At 37.8% G+C, this 18,155-nt stretch overlaps 1 protein-coding gene across 6 annotated transcripts in view; it reads right to left on the bottom strand.

Moving 5' to 3' along the window:
• The window catches only part of LOC143217491 (uncharacterized), a 42,555-nt gene extending 26,008 nt beyond the window's left edge, over window positions 1-16,547 (bottom strand). For 2 of the 6 annotated variants that reach the window (XR_013010826.1, XM_076441849.1), the window contains exons 1-4: window positions 16,053-16,309; window positions 15,821-15,955; window positions 11,060-11,267; window positions 6,888-7,363 (exon numbers count right to left, since the gene is read on the bottom strand). Coding sequence is in view for 4 of the 6 variants with exons in the window: in XM_076441849.1 (XP_076297964.1) it covers window positions 6,888-7,363; window positions 11,060-11,267; window positions 15,821-15,955; window positions 16,053-16,076 (843 nt within the window). In the remaining 2 variants the exon portion in view is untranslated. Of the gene's footprint in view, window positions 1-6,887; window positions 7,364-11,059; window positions 11,268-14,328; window positions 14,566-14,640; window positions 14,849-15,820; window positions 15,956-16,052; window positions 16,312-16,400 lie in introns of those variants that run through there. The other 4 variants (XM_076441848.1, XM_076441847.1, XR_013010827.1 and 1 more) reach the window with 4 other exon arrangements.
• Between the last annotated feature and the right edge of the window lie 1,608 nt (window positions 16,548-18,155).

An 18,155-nucleotide genomic window follows, 5' to 3' on the forward strand; every position in this document is an offset into this window, starting at 1 on the left:
GTTGCACAGACCATATCATTAACGATGAAAAGTATTATAGCCAGTGTATAGAATTAAAGGTGCCGGTAAATGTTAAAGTTGGTGATGGTAGAGTACTGAAAGCGACCAAAGTAGGACATGTAAACACGTACTTCCAAGTATATGATTTAAAGGAAAAGGTAGAAATACCAAATGTCTTTTTCGTTAAAGAAATGAAGTCGAATTTGATTAGTCTAGCAAAAATTACAGATAAAAATGAAGTTGTTTCCAAATATAATAATGCAAAGATTTATAACAAAGATAATAGGTTGATTGCGATAGCTTGGAAAGTAAATAGCCTGTATGAAATGAAAAGTGAATTCATTCATACCAAAGAATGTTCAAATGTAATAAGCTCAAATAAAACAATGAGTTTAAAAGAAAAGTGGCATAGAATTCTGGGTCATGTGAATTTTAAATATTTAAGTACGTTATGTAAAGCTCAATTATTAGAGGGAATACCACGTGAAATAGAGACACAGTTTATGAAATGTAAAGTTTGTATAGAGAACAAAATGCATAATGTTCCTTTTGAAAACAATAGATCTAAAGCGAAGGAAGTTTTAGAAATGGTTCATACGGACTTGAATGGCCCACATGCGACGGAGGGCTTAAAGGGTGAAAAGTATTTTTTAGCTTTTGTGGATGACTACAGTAAGTGGCTAAGATTTACACAATAAAAACCAAGGATCAAGTTTACGATTGTTTTGTAGAATATGTATATAAATGAAGTGGAAAATCTAACGGGTAAACGTGTAAAGAAATTGAGATGTGATAACGGTAAAGAATATATTAATAGAAATATATATCAATTTGCTAGAGAGAAAGGAATACAAATTAATGCGTGTCCACCATATGTTCATGAATTGAATGGCACGGCTGAGAGGTTCAACCGTATAATCATGAATATGTCTAGATGTTTATTAGACGAAGCAAAAGTGCATAGACGTTTTTGGCCAGAAGTAGTATGTGCAGCTGCGTACTTGAAAAATAGAATATTAGCGAATACTGTTCAAAGACTAACACCATATGAGATCTTCTTTAATAAGAAACCTAGTGTAAAACATTTGCGGTTATATGGCAGTAGGGTTTTTGTACGAGTGCCTGAACAAAAGCGAGATTCTAAGTGGGATAAAAAAGCAAAGTTAGGAGTTCTACTAGGATATACAGAAGTAGGATACAGAGTTCTATTAGATAATAGAATGGTAGTGGCTAGGCATGTGGAAATAGTTGAAAAGGATACACAATGTATAGGGATTAAAGAAAATGATGATTGTGATGAATCCGAAACAAACGATGGAGATTCAGAGATAAATTTTGAAGTTAATAGCGAGTCAGAATATCAGGATAGAAGTGAGAATACAGAGGAAAATAAACAGGATAAAAAGGTTGGTGAATTAAAAAGGACAGATAGAATTAGAAAACCTCCTGCAAGATTTACAGATGAATTTATCTATAATAATTTTATATATGTGAACTACTGCAATGCGGAATCGCCAAACAATTTTGAAGAGGCAATGAATAGTACTGAATCAGTATTTTGGAAAAAGGCAATGGATAGAGAGATGGATTGCTTATATAAAAATAAAACTTGGGAATTGGTCAAATGGCCAGAGAATAAAAAGATAGTTGATGTGAAATGGGTTTTTACTAAGAAATCAGAAAATAAGTACAAAGCTAGGTTAGTTGGGAAATGTTTTCAGCAAAGAGAGGTAATAGATGATATTTATTCTCCAGTAGCAAGAATGCAAACACTAAAGATTCTATTAGCGTACTGTTGCCAAGAAGGATTGTTTATAGATCAGATGGATGTGGAAACTGCTTTTCTAAATGGGAAAGTTAGTTCAGAAATTTATATAACTCAACCACAAGGGTATGAGGACGGAACAGACAAAGTATGTAAGTTGTATAAAGCGCTATATGGATTAAAAGAAAGCCCGAGGGCATGGTACAATTGTTTTGATAATTTTATAAATAGCCTAAGGTTTAAGCGAAGTGAATATGATTATTGTTTGTATGTTCTTAAAGATGAAAAGGATGTAATTTATCTAATACTATTTGTAGACGACGTACTGGTTTGTGGTAAAAACAAAGCAAAGATTAATATTATAAAAAGTAAGTTATCGAAGAGATTCCAAATGAAAGACCTAGGAAATATTGATAGTTATCTAGGAATAAAGATTAATTATAATATGAATAAGAATGCGATGACATTAAGTCAGGAAAATTATATAGAGTCATTAGCTAGAAAGTACAATATCGAAAATGCCAAATTATACAATACACCGATGGAAACCAACTTGAAGTTAGAACAAGCGAAAATAATCAGAAACGATATTGGGTATAGAAATTTAATAGGTGCTCTTCTATACAGGGTGTCCCAAAATTCGTGAAAATCCCGAAAGGGGGTGGTTCCTGAGACCATTCTAAGAGACATTTTCCTTTGCACCAATGTCAACTGCGGCTTTGTTTAGGAGTTATTAACGAAAAACACGGACCAATCAGAGCGCGCCCTAGACGCGCGATGGCACGTTCAGCCCGGCGCGCCGGGAGACGAGCGCGGTGTAACGCCGCGATGCCGTAACGAACAAGAGTTTCTCGAGATTATGTGAATCTTCCCCGATTTGGATGAGCTTTGGATATGTTGTCAAGACCATGATTCTGAACATTTCCCTTTACAGTTTTTGTCGGCCGGCTTTAGTTAACGCGATAAGTAACCTGTAATTGTAAATCGATCGATGTACTATCTGAACTATCTCCTCTCCGATTTCGATGAGCCTTGGATATGTTGTCAAGACCATGATTCTGAACAACATTACCCTTTACAGTTTTTGTCGGTCGGAAGAACTTTACTTGTCAATTCATATGGGTGGATCTCTTTACCCGACTTACGGCAACTTTACCCGAACGAGGGAAAAAGCAGAAACTGATTGTATTAAAACCTCACTTATTCAGCCGTAAATCCATTTGCTGCTTCGAAATGTGTGTCACTGGGTCACTCGGTGACGAACTGCACAGATGTCTTCAGGTATACGACAGTACCGAAAGCTAAGGGACGTACGGCCAGGTCGACGAACTGCACAGCCGGTGGTAAAAGGCCTAAGGGATGCGCGGTCAAGTCGACGATCCAGAATTTCACTTTCACTTTCGAATCGATAAATAATTCGTATGTTTATTTCAAACAGATGCCTTGAAATTTTTCCACACTCACAATCACTGTTCACAATTGTCAACACATAGTTATGCACTAATAATAATTGCCATATCCCTTGTACTGCTGCACAAATCACAACAATCAGGTAATGCAATCACTAGACTGCGGATTTCATGCATTTGCAGCAAACATGAGTAGGTGCATTTTAAGACAGTAGAGAGATTAAAATAATTTCAAAACACCATAGTATTATTTTCAACTTCTTAAAATGATCACAGTGAGAATCAAATATCTGTCTGGCTCCTGTCCCTTGTAATAGCGGCAGCCAACATTAATGTTGCATAAAGATCCGTAGTCTAGTGATTAGTTTAAATATTACTATCAAAAACACAGTTAATAGCAACCGTTAGCTTTGAATTGACAAGTCTTTGGAGATGTTCTCTCTATCGCGGCTCGAACGACACTGATTTTCCGCAAGATTTTTCTAAAGAATTTAGGAAGGGCATTTAGAGTGTCGAAATTCGAAATGCACGCTGTAGCACGTTTACGAAAACGACGGGACGGTTAGACGAAAAACAGAACGCGAGAAGGACCGCTGTCAGATTTACGGCAAACACATGTTTAGTTTTTCCTGCAGATCGGTACGCAGAGTCGATGGGTAACCGCGCGTTCAAAAACGTCATCCGTCCTTTTACCCAGCAAGGGGTAAAAATGTCAGGTCAGCGTAGCATCCCTATTGTCCTATACCTTCCTTAAGGGGGCCGTCTCCTAGCAGATGACGGTCGCGCGTGAACACTCACACACCGCTAGAGTACACTCACACACCGCTAGACCACGTATACGTACGCGAGAATTGCTAGGATCAGGGAAATGCGTTCTGATTTCTCGATAATGCAAAGACGGGGGTTTTTATTAGTCAAAATCGCTAGATAAAAGATCAATCTAGTGCGCTGTTTGCTTCAAAAGTCGTTCTTTTACGTTTCCGAGCAATGATTTTGCAATATTCGGCTGCATGTTGCCCGTCGCATGTTGCCCGTTAGATGGCGCTGCAGTCACGCCGGCGTACTAGCTTCTCCGACGGGCAACATGCAGCCGAATATTGCAAAATCATTGCTCGGAAACGTAAAAGAACGACTTTTGAAGCAAACAGCGCACTAGATTGATCTTTTATCTAGCGATTTTGACTAATAAAAACCCCCGTCTTTGCATTATTGAGAAATCAGAACGCATTTCCCTGATCCTAGCAATTCTCGCGTACGTATACGTGGTCTAGCGGTGTGTGAGTGTACTCTAGCGGTGTGTGAGTGTTCACGCGCGACCGTCATCTGCTAGGAGACGGCCCCCTTAAGAAACTTTCTAAAAGAAGGACAGACGACGTTTTCGAACGGTTACCCATCGACTCTGCGTACCAATCTACAGGAGAAACTAAACATGTGATTGCCAGCGGTCCTTCTCGTATCCTGTTTTTCGTCCAACCGTCCCGTCGTTCTCGTGCTACAGCGTGCATTTCGAATTTCGACACTCTAAATGCCCTCCCTAAATTCTTTAGAAAAATCTTGCGGAAAATCAGTGTCGTTCGAGCCGCGGTAGAGAGAACATCTCCAAAGACTTGTCAATTCAAAGCTAACGGTTGCTATTAGCTGTGTTTTTGATAGTAATATTTAAACTAATCACTAGACTACGGATCTTTATGCAACATTAATGTTGGCTGCCGCTATTACAAGGGACAGGAGCCAGACAGATATTTGATTCTCACTGTGATCATTTTAAGAAGTTGAAAATAATACTATGGTGTTTTGAAATTACTTTAATCTCTCTACTGTATTAAAATGCAACTACTCATGTTTGCTACAAATACATGAAATCCGCGGTCTAGTGATTGCATTACCTGATTGTTGTGATTTGTGCAGCAGTACAAGGGATATGGCAATTATTATTAGTGCATAACTATGTGTTGACAAATGTGAACAATGATTGTGAGTGTGGAGAAATTTCAAGACACACATTTCGAAGCAGCAAATGGATTTACGGCTGAATACGTGAGTTCTTAATACAATCAGTTTCTGTGCTTCTTCTCTTTTTTTACGATAATCTCGTAAACTAAAGCCAACCGCCAAATAGTCTAAAGAGAAATGTTATTCAGAATAATGGTCTTGACCACATATCCAAAGCTCATTGAAATCGGATAGGAGCTAGTAGTACATCGATCCCATGGATTTACAAGTAAAGTTTCTCGCGATAATCTCGTAAACTAAAGCCGATCGCCAAAAAGTCTAAAGAGAAATGTTGTTCAGAATAATGATCTTGACCACATATCCAAAGCTCATTGAAATCGGAGAGCATTCACATAATCGAGAAACTCTTGTTCGTTGCGATGTCACGGCGTACCACCGACACTCGCTTGTCGGCGCGGTGTGGCGCGGCCGCCCAGGGCGCGCTCTGATTGGTCCGTGTTTTTCGTTAATAACTCCTAAACAAAGCCGCAGTTGACATTGGTGCAAAGGAAAATGTCTCTTAGAATGGTCTCAGGAACCTCCCATTTCAATTAAGTACACCACATTTGGGACACCCTGTATAGACACTCATTATCAGTTTGTAAACGATAATTATAAAGATGGTATTATCGACATAGTTAAGGTTGAGTCTGAGGAAAATATGGCTGATATTTTCACTAAAGCGTTATGTAAGGATAAGTTTGAAAAGTTTAGAAATATGTTAAATGTTAAATACTTGTGTGCAATATAAATAAGAAAAGAAAAGATATGTTTGAATACTAAAAAGTGTGCTGTATGAAACAAATGCATTAAATGAGACATAAATGTAAGGAGGCGTGTTGAGTATGGTACATTTGTAGGGGCTCTGTTCCCCCACTCCCATGTTACCAGAGTGGGGATCGGCGGAAGCCATTGGCAACGCCGAGCTCCCGCTCTTCTCTCTTGAGCTGCAACACCCGAGCTGGACGGTTGTCCGACAAGCAGCGAGTTTTCTCTCTCTACGATTACCTTCGTCCCGCGGATTGTCGAACGTAACCTCGACACTGGGTCGAGGCGGCGAGTAGGCGCCGATAGCTAGAAGTCTACTACATTTCTGGGGACTTCAACCTATACATTTATGTCTGCCGCGCTATCTAGTGGAGAGTGCCTAAACTAGACACGTAGCAACGTAGGAGAAAAGACTGTTGAAGTAGTCCGTTATAAGACTTGATAGAAGAAAGACTGTTGTACGATCTCAAGCGTATATTACAAGGAGATATCCTAAACATTGTTATCTATATATATATATTAATAAATATAGTGTTTACAAGTAAATTGCGTCCATTCTCTCAACTATCTTCACAATAATCTATCGGAAATATTATTCTTAAATAGTTACGAATTTAATCAAGAAAGTGCTTAAAACCTGCTACATATGCAGTTCTGATTTCCAAGATTCGAGTACTACTTGTGAAAGATTCGATTCCTTTCAACATCGAAGTACTTACAAGTATCTTTTCGAAACTTGTAAGTACTCATTCCGAGGCTCGACAACAGTTTGTATAAAAAATGAATACTTTTCAAATATAATCATTGAAAGATTATTGCTTTGAAGTAGTAATCGAAACCCATGAAATGAAACTTGGTTATTGAAATTGACTCGGATTCGTGAGTACATATTGAACTTGATCCCATCCCTAAGTACATCCTTCCCCTAGAAACTTATTCAATTAATAACGTACCTTGTATTTCTCCATAATCTCGCACGCTCTCTGCGGCTGAAATTCCGGAGCGATTAATTTCGTGACATTGTTCGCAATAGTCATGAAGTTGAAATACAATCCACTAATCCAATACATAGAACTGAACCACAATGGTATTTGATTGGCCATGGTCAGGTTTGAAGCTTCTAATGCTTCAAGGAGCGTTTTATGAGATAGTTCCACGCCCTTCGGTAAACCCGTGGTCCCGGAAGAGAGGAGTATGAACACCGTGTCACTGAGATCGTTGATTTTCAGACACCGGAAGTTAGCCATCTCGGATTTACTGTGACCTTGTAGAACATCCGAGAAGGGTACAGTGCTGGGATGTTCGCCGAATGTGACGATCTTCGCCTCTAAATCTTCGATTTTCGCTGCGTCCATAATAATACTCACCGATTTCTCATTTGCGAAAATCACTTTCGGCTCGGTTAATCTCATGAAATGACACGCAAAATCTACAAAAACGAAGAAATTGTACAAATCTACAAAAGCGAACAAACTGTACAAATCCACACAAACGTTGCTCTTATGTGTGTAGGTACTACACACTATCACCATTACGTATACATATACCGGGTGATTCACGACAAACAGGTCACCTAAATAACTTGCTTGCTTTTGAAGATAGAAGAAAATGCATCAGACCAAACTTACTTGATATCGAGGTGCATATAATCTGAAGTCATTCATTTTTTTATAGGTGGAGACGTCAAGGAGATATGAAGGTCAACTCTGTTTTTTTTTTAATGGAATGAAGTATTTTTTAATACATCAATCGATGGAACTGGACATTCGTTATAAAAAAGTACCAACCTATGTATGTCGAAAAGTTAGTAGTTCACGAGATATTTCAATTTAAATAGCTCTAAAACACCATTACTGTCGTACTAAGACGTTACACAAGTAAGTAAACACTAACATCAATTTCGATGTCAATTTTTCAATTTCAACTTCAATTTCAATATCAACTCTTCAACTTTATTTTCAACTTCAATTTTTACGTTTCAACTTTAATTTCAACTGTAATTTTAACTGTCCCATTTCAACTTCAATTTCAACTCTTCCATTTCAACTTCAATTTCTACTCTTCCATTTCAACTTCAATTTTTCAATTTAATTTTGTTAATATCAACTTCCATTTCAATTTCAACTCTTTCATTTCAACTTCAATTTTCCAATTTTAATTCGTTAATTTCAACTCTTCAATTTCAATTTCAACATCAATTTTTCCATTTTAACTTCAATTACAATATCAACTCGTCAACTTTGTTACCGATGACGAACAGGTGTTCAATATCATCTCTGGCAGGAACCGTCCTAGATAAACGAACAGAGCTACCCTAGATAAATCTACATAACTGTTTAGGTTAGTTTAGGGCCCAAACGTACGCACGACCAACTGGTCGTTGACAAAATACGAATGTTCACTTGAAGGGTACTGACAAGTACCACCCGTCATTGCAGGGCAATATAAGCCCTTACATTTCTACTCTCGTGGGCTAGTACTGTCGTAATCACGAATAGTGTCGCGTCGTGCTGCATCTCGGAAGTCAACTACCAGTGAGATCGGACGTTCGTTCCTTTTGAATCAAAGTTTAACCGTACAGATTCCGCGAGTTCGGTCTAAAATCTGTTAGGCAGTGACAAGGTTGCTCCGAGTCCCCCGCATTGCCAGTGCGTCAACACCGTGCGTCTTAGCTTAGGTAATATCACCTTTCAATTCTTTATATTCCAAATTCAGTCCATTCGCGACCAGGCTTGCCATATTCCGTGCGTGCCAGGCCCCTTACCGCTGTGCCCCTCGCCACGGTACTACGCTGAGCCCGCCCCACTCTTCCCACTACACTGACGCGTACCGCACAGGCTTGCCATATTTCGCGCGTGCCAGGCCCCTTACCGCTGCGCCCCTCGCCCATCTGCTGGGCTAAGCCCGCCTGGCTTGCCCCACTCGTCCCACGCGTGCGCGTTGAGCAAGCTAACGGGTGTCCCATAAAGACTTCACTTTCACCCAAGCCAAGCCGTCCGTGGCGTCGCGCGGAACAAAAGAACGCCCGTTAGGTTCCCTACCTGCTCCCACTGGCGAGGAGTGGGGCAAGCCAGGCGGGCTTAGCCCTGCAGATAGGCGAGGGGCGCAGCGGTAAGGGGCCTGGCACGCGCGGAATATGGCAACCTGGTACCGCGTGGAGCAAGCTAAGTTAGCGGTACGCGTCAGTGTTAGTGGGAAGAGTGGGGCGGGCTCAGCGTAGTACCGTGGCGAGGGCCGCAGCGGTAAGGGGCCTGGCACGCGCGGAATATGGCAAGCCTGTTCGCGACACAAATACACTTGTAGAACGAAATTCTATAGTAAGAATATATTTGTCTTCTTTGATAATTAACTCAAATTCATTAAACCAATAATTATCGTCCAATATCCTATCCAAGTAATTGAACGTCCCCACATGATACAATCTTACCGCTCGGATTGTATCAATTAAATTATACTAGTTACGAGGCTTACTAATTATCCTAGCAATTCCCTGATTAACCATCAGGTTCTTCCGCGACATTCCAATTGTCCGAACAGAGATTTATCCAACATAGCGGCTCCCCAGTTTCGCATTGGGTTCGTCTGCGTTTGACTCCATTCCTAGAGGCTCCCTGATTTCGCGTCAGGTTCGTCCTCGCTGTCTATAAACCTAGCGGCTCCCCAATTTCGCATTGGGTTCGTTCGCGTTCCCCCCTTAACAAACAAATTTATATCATATTCCTAGGGTAATAACCCTTCGCCGGCCACTCGTGCTGCTCGCGGGCCTGGCTCGCGTTCAATTTTAACTCTCCCATTTCAACTTCAATTTCAACTTAAATTTCTACTCTTCCATTTCAACTTCAATTTTTCAATTTCATTTCGTTAATATTAACTTCAATTTCAATTTCAACTCGTCAATTTCAACTCTTGAAATTCAATTTTTTCCATTTGAACTTTAATTTCTACTCTTCCATTTCAACTTCAATTTCAATATCAACTCTTCAACTTCATTCTCAACTTCAATTTTTACATTTCAACTTTAATTTTAACTGTCCCATTTCAACTTTAACTTTAACTGTCCCATTTCAACTTCAATTTCTACTCTTCCATTTCAACTTCAATTTCCACTCTTCCATTTCAATTTCAATTTCAACTTCAATTCCAACTCTTCCATTTCAACTTCAATTTCTACTCTTCCATTTCAACTTCAATTTTCCAATTTCAAGTCGTTAATTTGAAATCTTCTATTTCATTTTCAACGTCAATTTTTCAATTTCAATTTCAACTCTTCAATTTACACTAGCAAGTAAACGCTAACGTCTTAATGCGACAGTAATGGTGTTTTAGAGTTATTTAAATTGAATTATCTCGTGAACTACTAACTTTTCGACATACATAGGTTAGTACTTTTTTATAACGAATGTCCAGTTGCATCGATTGATGTATTAAGAAATACCTCATTCCATTAAAAAAAATATCGATGATCTTGAAATCTCATAAAAAAATAACCTCGAAAATTTTTTCCGTTACACCGTTACATGTGGCCCATCAAACAGTGTAACTTTGTCCTTAGAAGTTTATTTCTACAACGAAAAGTAACGGACATATTTAGGTTTTCTGTTTCTTTGGATTCACCCTGTATAAATAACAATTTCGAATGAAGTGTGTTTAAAACCCACTTGGAAGAACCCCACTTTATTAGATATTTTCATTTAAATAAAATTTTCCCCCAATTCTGCGTATAATTAGACGATATAATGTTTAGCGACTCATATAAGTAAAGAACAGTAGTGTCCATTGAGCACATAATGAATTTCAAAATTTAATGACATTTTCTTCGGTGATATGTTTTAACCTTCTGGTATTTTATGGGCGTTTGTGTTCCTTTAGTTCAGATTATTTAACGTAAACGAACAACTACATTTTCTCAATGTAGAAACGGAATCATTTAATCTACTTAATTGATTATTTATATATTAATGTTATGGTTTCGAGTTATGGTTATAAATTCGAGAATACAATGCTATGTTGCTAATTTGGAGTACCACAGATAGTAAGGAAAACATAGCACGAACAGAGACAGATATTTCGGAGGAAGACACTGTCATATGTAGTGCAATAATGTTAAGTGTAGTCCAATTCTTACTAATATTCATCTCGTCATCCCAAGGATTGATTATTGCCCCGATGAAAACGGCGGCGATGCACGGAATGAAGCTATCGAGGTGATTGTGTGTTGAAATTGCAACAATGTCTCCTTTCTTTACTCCTTCCTTTTTCAACCAGAGAGCGCATTTCACTGTTCGATCCAGCATCTCCGCGTATGTATCTTCTTCTCCTGTGTTGGTATAAACCTGTAACATTGAATCAGATCTGTGCAAAATTACAATTTTACAAAATACATACAGTAGTTTCAGCGAATGACCGATTTTATTGATAGTTTGGTATTACCGATACATTCGGTAGTTTGGTAGTACAAAATGCACTTTTCGTAAGTATGATCGCGAAAAGTACAATTACCCTTAATATTGTTTGTGCGGTATTACATAATTTCAAGGTAAAGAAAAATAGCAAAACAGAAAACAGCTATTATAGTATATTAAGATACCCCCTCTTGACTTCATAACCAAAGTTTAAGAGACCTGAAGTGAGTTTGTCAGTTAGGTACTTGAAAGCCTTACAATCTTAAGATGTAATGATATAATCATTAGCAGCTACTTGGGCACCCACGAACCGCGGAATTATTCTGGTTATCTCTTATCTCCCATACGTTATACAGTCCTCGACAAAATAATAAGATACCTAGCATATTTTTAAATTTCTTATATTTAAAGGTAGAAAATGTACACTCCGTTGCATTCTGTATATTACATACTATTTCCAAAGTAAGCATGTAAAATCTTAGGATTGTATCGCGTACCACAGCAAAATTAGAGAAAGATATGTGAACACGGACTGACAATGCTTCGACAAAAGTATAAGACACTAACAGAAAAATGTTTGATTAAGCAAATAAAACTACAAAATTACTACTTTGTGATACCTCCTTTGAATTGAATTACGTCTAGTAATCGTTTTCGGATAGTTTTATACAACTTTTTGATTCGTTTTTGTTCTAAATGTGTCCAATTGTGATTTATACTTCCTTTTAGTTCATTTACGTTATTATATTATCTCCCATTCGCGCAGAATCGTCTTGACAAATCTCCCCACACATTTTCTATGATATTTAAATCGGGAGAACGAGCGGGCCATTCCAAAATATTAATATTTTTTTAAGAAAAGAATTGTTTCACAGATTTTGCAGTATGGATTGCTGCATTATCCTGTTGAAAAATATAGTGACAGCGCGTGATACGAGCTGCAGGCTTGTTTAACTGATCTGCTATTAGTTCAATATATTTATTAGTATTCATCCGACCTGATAAAAAGTTTATTTCTGTTTTTCCATAGTAACCAATAGCGGCCCATATCATAACACTGCCACCACCCATTTGACGGCAACATAAATGGAGTTCTTCCTTTCTGCAATCATGAAAGTAGTAGGCTCAGCCATCAGGGCCATCTAGATTGAATTTTTTCTCGACACTACTAATGACTTTTTTCCAGTTTTTCATTCAGTGGACTTGTTCACAAGCGAACTTTAGTTGTGCTGCTTTGTGTTTCTCCATTAACGGTGGCCATTGTTTTAATTTCTTCCGTTTAATGTGTTTGCTTCCTTGTAAAATGCGATGTACATTTCTTAAATTTGTTTTTACACCTGCTTCTTTGGCTATTTGTCTTGTTGTGTCCTTAAAATTCGACGCAACACGCAAAATTGCACGTTTATCACGTTCGGAAGTAATGTCTTCCACTTCTTTCCGTTTCTCCATAAGCACTTGGATTTTTTAACACATTGTATATCGCGCACCTACTTCTGTTTAATAATTTCGCAATTTTATTAATACTACTGTACTTTTCCGTGCGCAACAGAACGAATCGATCGACCTCACTTTTATCTAACTGCTTTCCTCAATCTATTATTTATTTTTCATTGTAATAAATGTACTTATAATGTAAGAAAATCACAAGATTCAACGTCTGAATACGTTCGCAGTAGAACACTTAATGGTAGAAGTCACGTGATTGGAAAATAAGCCAAATGTCTTATACTTTTGTCGAAGCAATGTCAGTCCGAGTTCACATATCTTTCTCTAATTTTGCTATGGTATGGGATACAATCCTAAGATTTTGCGTGTTTACTTTGGAGATAGTATGTAGTATTCAGGATATAACGGAGTATACACTTTCCACCTTTAAATATAAGAAATTTAAAAATATGCTAGGTGTCTTATTATTTTGTCGAGGACTGTATATGTACATATAAATATGTACTTATTAAAGAACAACCCAAAGTTCAAAGGAAGATAACGATTCCAAGTATATCTTCTAAACAAGTCACATGTCGTGATCATAAAATTAGTTATTTAAATTTAAATTATCTAATTTCTATGTTGTGGTTTCTAAGTAAGTGGTTTCTAAGTTTGCGGTCTGTGACGTTGGACCAACTGATAACCTCTGGTCCTGCAGTGCCAGCTAGAGGTCTCTATTTCACGTGTATTACAAATAGGTGTGTACACGTATAGTAAAACTAATAAACGAACCCGGATATTAATCCGTGTAATATTAAATACAGGGTTGTCGTGTATTTTAATTTCACAAATATTCGTGTATTTTAATACACGGTGATACAACTTCGAACAATTTACGTATTACGTATGCTGTCTCGCATACGTCTCACTTCTAACATCAACAGTCGAAAAGAATTCGATCGAAAAAGAAACGCATGTGTCGCTGGACTCGAATGTGCCGAAGGGATCCGCCCTCACGGATTCGCTTGCCACGTGCATCACGGATTGAGATCCGGATTCGTTTACTACACTCCACTCCCTCCATTCTCGTGCTGCAGATCGAACAATTCTCTAGCACAGTGGTTCTTAAACTGTGGTCCGCGGACCCCTGAGGGTCCGCCTAGCCTTTACCGGGGCTCCGCGAAACAACTTTGACATCTACACAGATATTTTTGCTAAAAAGAAAGAAAAAGGTTATTCAAATCACTTTTTACATTTTCATGCTTCAAATTAAGTCTTAAGAACTACGTAAAATGCGTAGGGTTGGGATGGGCTCCGAAAAGAAAATTTTGTTCAAGAGGGGGGCCCCCGGACTACATAAGTTTAGGAACCACTGCTCTAACACAGTGTTTCCCAAAGTTTCGACATCTGTGTACCCCTTCTATAACTGTCGTAACACTCAGTGAGTATCCCTCGTTAAGAACAATCGGTATTAATTGTAAGTTGCAGACGTGTACATCCTTTGTATACAACACACAGTAGACTCCAGCTGCACCAGGATTGTTGCATTAGAATCAGTGCGTACCCCCTCCAAACTCTTGCTGTACCCCCAGGGGTTACGCGTACCATACTTTGGGAAACACTGCTCCAGCAAGTCTTTAATTGTTTGTGTAAACTCGGCTGTCCCCATTTTCTTGACAGAAAGAGAGGGAGATCGCGCGTAGCTATCGTTACAAAGATGTTGCGATCATTGACTCTTGATGTGGCAGCGTGCACGCTTGTAAATCGCGAATCACAAATCAACTTAGACCATAAAACAGACCTAAAATCAAAATTCATTTAAAAACTGTACAGACATAACCCTCCGTGGGGTAACAATTTAGAAATGGATCCTTACCGATTTTACCGGATTTTTACCGCGGGTGCAGGTGCTCGTCCGCCCCTCCCCCACCCTAAACCTCGTTTCGGTCAATTAAAAAGGCCAGAATTCGCTGTAGTGGGTGTTCGTAGTTTTATGTAAATATATGATATGTATTTCGAAAAGTTGTTCAGAACGATGACCTTTACAGCATATTTGAAGCTCGTCAAAATCGGTGAGGAGTCCCCTTTTATAGATATTATTTATCAACGAAATATTTTATATTTTCGACAGAAATATAAAACAACAAGTTGTTATTTGAGAAACTTAAAGTGACTCCCACTAATATTCGTACACTATTAAAAAGACAATAATCTTTTTAATGTCGGACCATACAATTTGTATGTTGTGAAAAGAAATTTTTACAAAAGTTGCAACTGGTCGGAATTGCATAAAAAATACTAAACTTTTTTATGTGGGCTTATATGGAAAATTTAGAAATCAGTCCGACCAAAATCGGTCGACGTTGCAATGAGCTACAAACTTTTAGAGATGGTAAAATTTACAGTTTTTCACGATTTTCGGCCTCTGACTCCAATAAATCTAAGGATTCTTCCATTTTTCAATGACTGTCATTTTCTCCAGCATCAACCGATCTCGATGAAGCTTTCACAACGCGTATAATTGACACAGATCTACAAAACGCATTTTTCAAATTTTTGATATAGACCGACATTAAAAAGTTGTGAAATGCAACTTTTAGTATTTTCTCTTAATTTTCTTCTAATTGCTCTAACTTCTTAAGCAAGTTCAAATCGTATAATCCAATATTAAAGAAGTTATTTTTTAGAGCGTCCGAGTACTAATGGGAGTCACACTACATGGGAGAGATAATTTTTGCAACGTTCAAGATAAAATTTTGCAATTTCATGACGACTAAACGGTGGATTTTATGCATTTTTTTTATGGCAAAGATGAGTAGGTGTAGCTTAAAACAGTAGAAAGAGTTAAAATAATTTCAAGATCGCAATCTATTATTTTCATCCTATTCAAATTAATTGAAGTAAAAACGAAATGCTCATTTGGTTCCAATCTATTGCTATTGACGCAGATAATTTTTATCTTGCATAAAGACCGGCAGTCTATTTAATGACGGCAGTGACGCAAGACAGATTACACATTCCAATCGAAGAGTATTACAACTATCCACTTATCATACCTGTCCTATAAAACTCGGATCTTTCATCATCCTGTCGTATAAGAGGTCTCCACTGGATCCATATTTGGAAGTGTACGCCACCTTTTTCCCTATGAGCACATTGTTTTCAATAGTGAATTTCTTCTGGGGTAGCTTCTGCGAGCAACAATATTGTTCAAAATTATCCAAAGCACATGTTTTAATAAACAACTAGAATTTGTGGTTGCAATCACCGGCAGAACAAATGTCTTACATTTCCTTCCGTAGGCTCTACCATGTTGATCTTCGACGAGAGAACGAACACGTAACTGACATTCGATGCGAAGTGTCTTAAGTCTTAACCTCGCCGGTCTGCAATGAGAACCAATGATTAAGTACTGTTACGCCTCTGTCTTTTTGTAAACCTCCGATTCCCCCACATAGGCGAGCCTTGGGAATTAACTGCTCGACCCGAGGCATCTTCGAAGACTATACCAGTGATATACACACTCCAACGTCCCCCACTAAGACCGTAGACCACGGCGCGGCGCGGAGCCCGTGCCGTAGACTGGTGTGGTCATCAGAGGGGGTAAATACATCATCTCACCGTGATTCCCCTCACCTGGCATAACTGGACTATGGCTATAACCCCTTGATCTTGCTGCGCGTCTCGCTCCCCGTAACAGTCCACCATCTGGATGTATCTCAAGCCCGTACCACAATCCACATGAACTGCGCGTGACGCATTAGGGCCACTCTCGTACAAAGTTCTGGCAATTTAACACTAACCGTAACACGACCCACAGTGGGTTGAAATGCGAAAAACGCGGACAAAAGTCATCTTTCTGACTAAACGAAAAATGTAAAATTGTATTATTAAATTGTTAGGAGATAAATGAGGCATCATTTTCTGCATTTCATTTTCCAAAATTCCATATCTATATCCCGCAATTAAATGCTGAAGTTCAATAAAAATTCATGAGCTTATCTTCTCCTGAATTTTTTAGAATATCGTTTCATTTAGTACGTTAAACTTAATACACATATGAGTAAGGATTTTTTGCATGGACTTAACTGAAAGCGTGTTTCAAGACGAAAATAATAAGCATGGATTTAATTTGCTTTTGTTGTATATAGCACCTATAAACATTGATGAAACAAAGAGTAATTGTCAAGCTTCTTTTCTACTCAAATAGAGTTATAAACTGAACAATGACGATTGGTGCATTAAAATTTATACACGTTATTGGTAGACATGTGTACAATAAAACTAAAAAGGTTTCAGCAGCAGATAGCTGCAGATGTGTATACTGTCTCACAAAAACGATGACGCGCGAGAGAATGCGCGATTGCGCCGCACAATGGGACAAACCGATGAATTCTGTGTCAAAATCTAAGAACTTTTGATAGAAATGAGATAGAACTATGAAATTGTTTTTAACTGAGAGCTGAAACTTTGCAGAATATGGGATAATTATGGAAATTGTGGTACTAACGTTTTTTAACCTTGAGAAAATTCGTTAAACTTGCACAATTTCAAGAAAATTGTGGTTTTTCCAATACCACGCGCGGAAAAAATTTTTTCTTAACATGCTATATATCATTTCCAGTAGATTTTTTCACGCTGATTTCAAATCTGGTCTCAAAATTTGTCTACGACCTTAGGATTTTGCAACAAATTGAATTTTTTGTGAACACAACTTATGGAATCATTTTTTCGTTGAAATGACTTCGGAACCCACTACTTTGAAGGCATATTGTATTCTCATATATAAAACACATTAAAAATAATCATAATGAGGATGAATAATCATAATTGTAGGCTATGTGTGACTGTAATGTAATTTAAATTAGATATCTATTTTTCACAGGAAGTAAGGTAAGTATTTCATCATTTTATCTTACTCCTCATCAACGAATTTTTTAACTACTGGAGATAAAAATAAGAAAAGGAGGTATCACCAGTATTCAAATCAAATAAATAGTTTTTGGTCTTCTCGTATTTCTTGTATTTTGTATATACAATGAACACGTGCGCGTTTTTTGTCTGCTATAGCAACTTTTTGGGATGACTATGGGATATAACATCAAGTAAATTATACAGAATTTAGTTTATAATAACTTAAAAATATACCATTATTAATAATAAAACAATTAATAATATGTACGTCCAAATTCGAGAAAACCGTTTCTACAAAACCTTCTATAACTTTTATCGGTTTGGAATTAAACAAAATCTGATTATTAATTTGAATTCAGCTCCTCAAAAGCTGTAAAACTGTACCATTTTTATTAATATAAACTTAGAAGTAGCTTCAGAAATGATTTTTGTCCGCGTTTTTCGCGTTTCAACTCACTGTGCGACCGGTCGAGTGAC

Source organism: Lasioglossum baleicum, chromosome 17 (genome assembly GCF_051020765.1).
Source record: "Lasioglossum baleicum chromosome 17, iyLasBale1, whole genome shotgun sequence".
In the NCBI taxonomy this organism is placed as follows: domain Eukaryota; kingdom Metazoa; phylum Arthropoda; class Insecta; order Hymenoptera; family Halictidae; genus Lasioglossum; species Lasioglossum baleicum.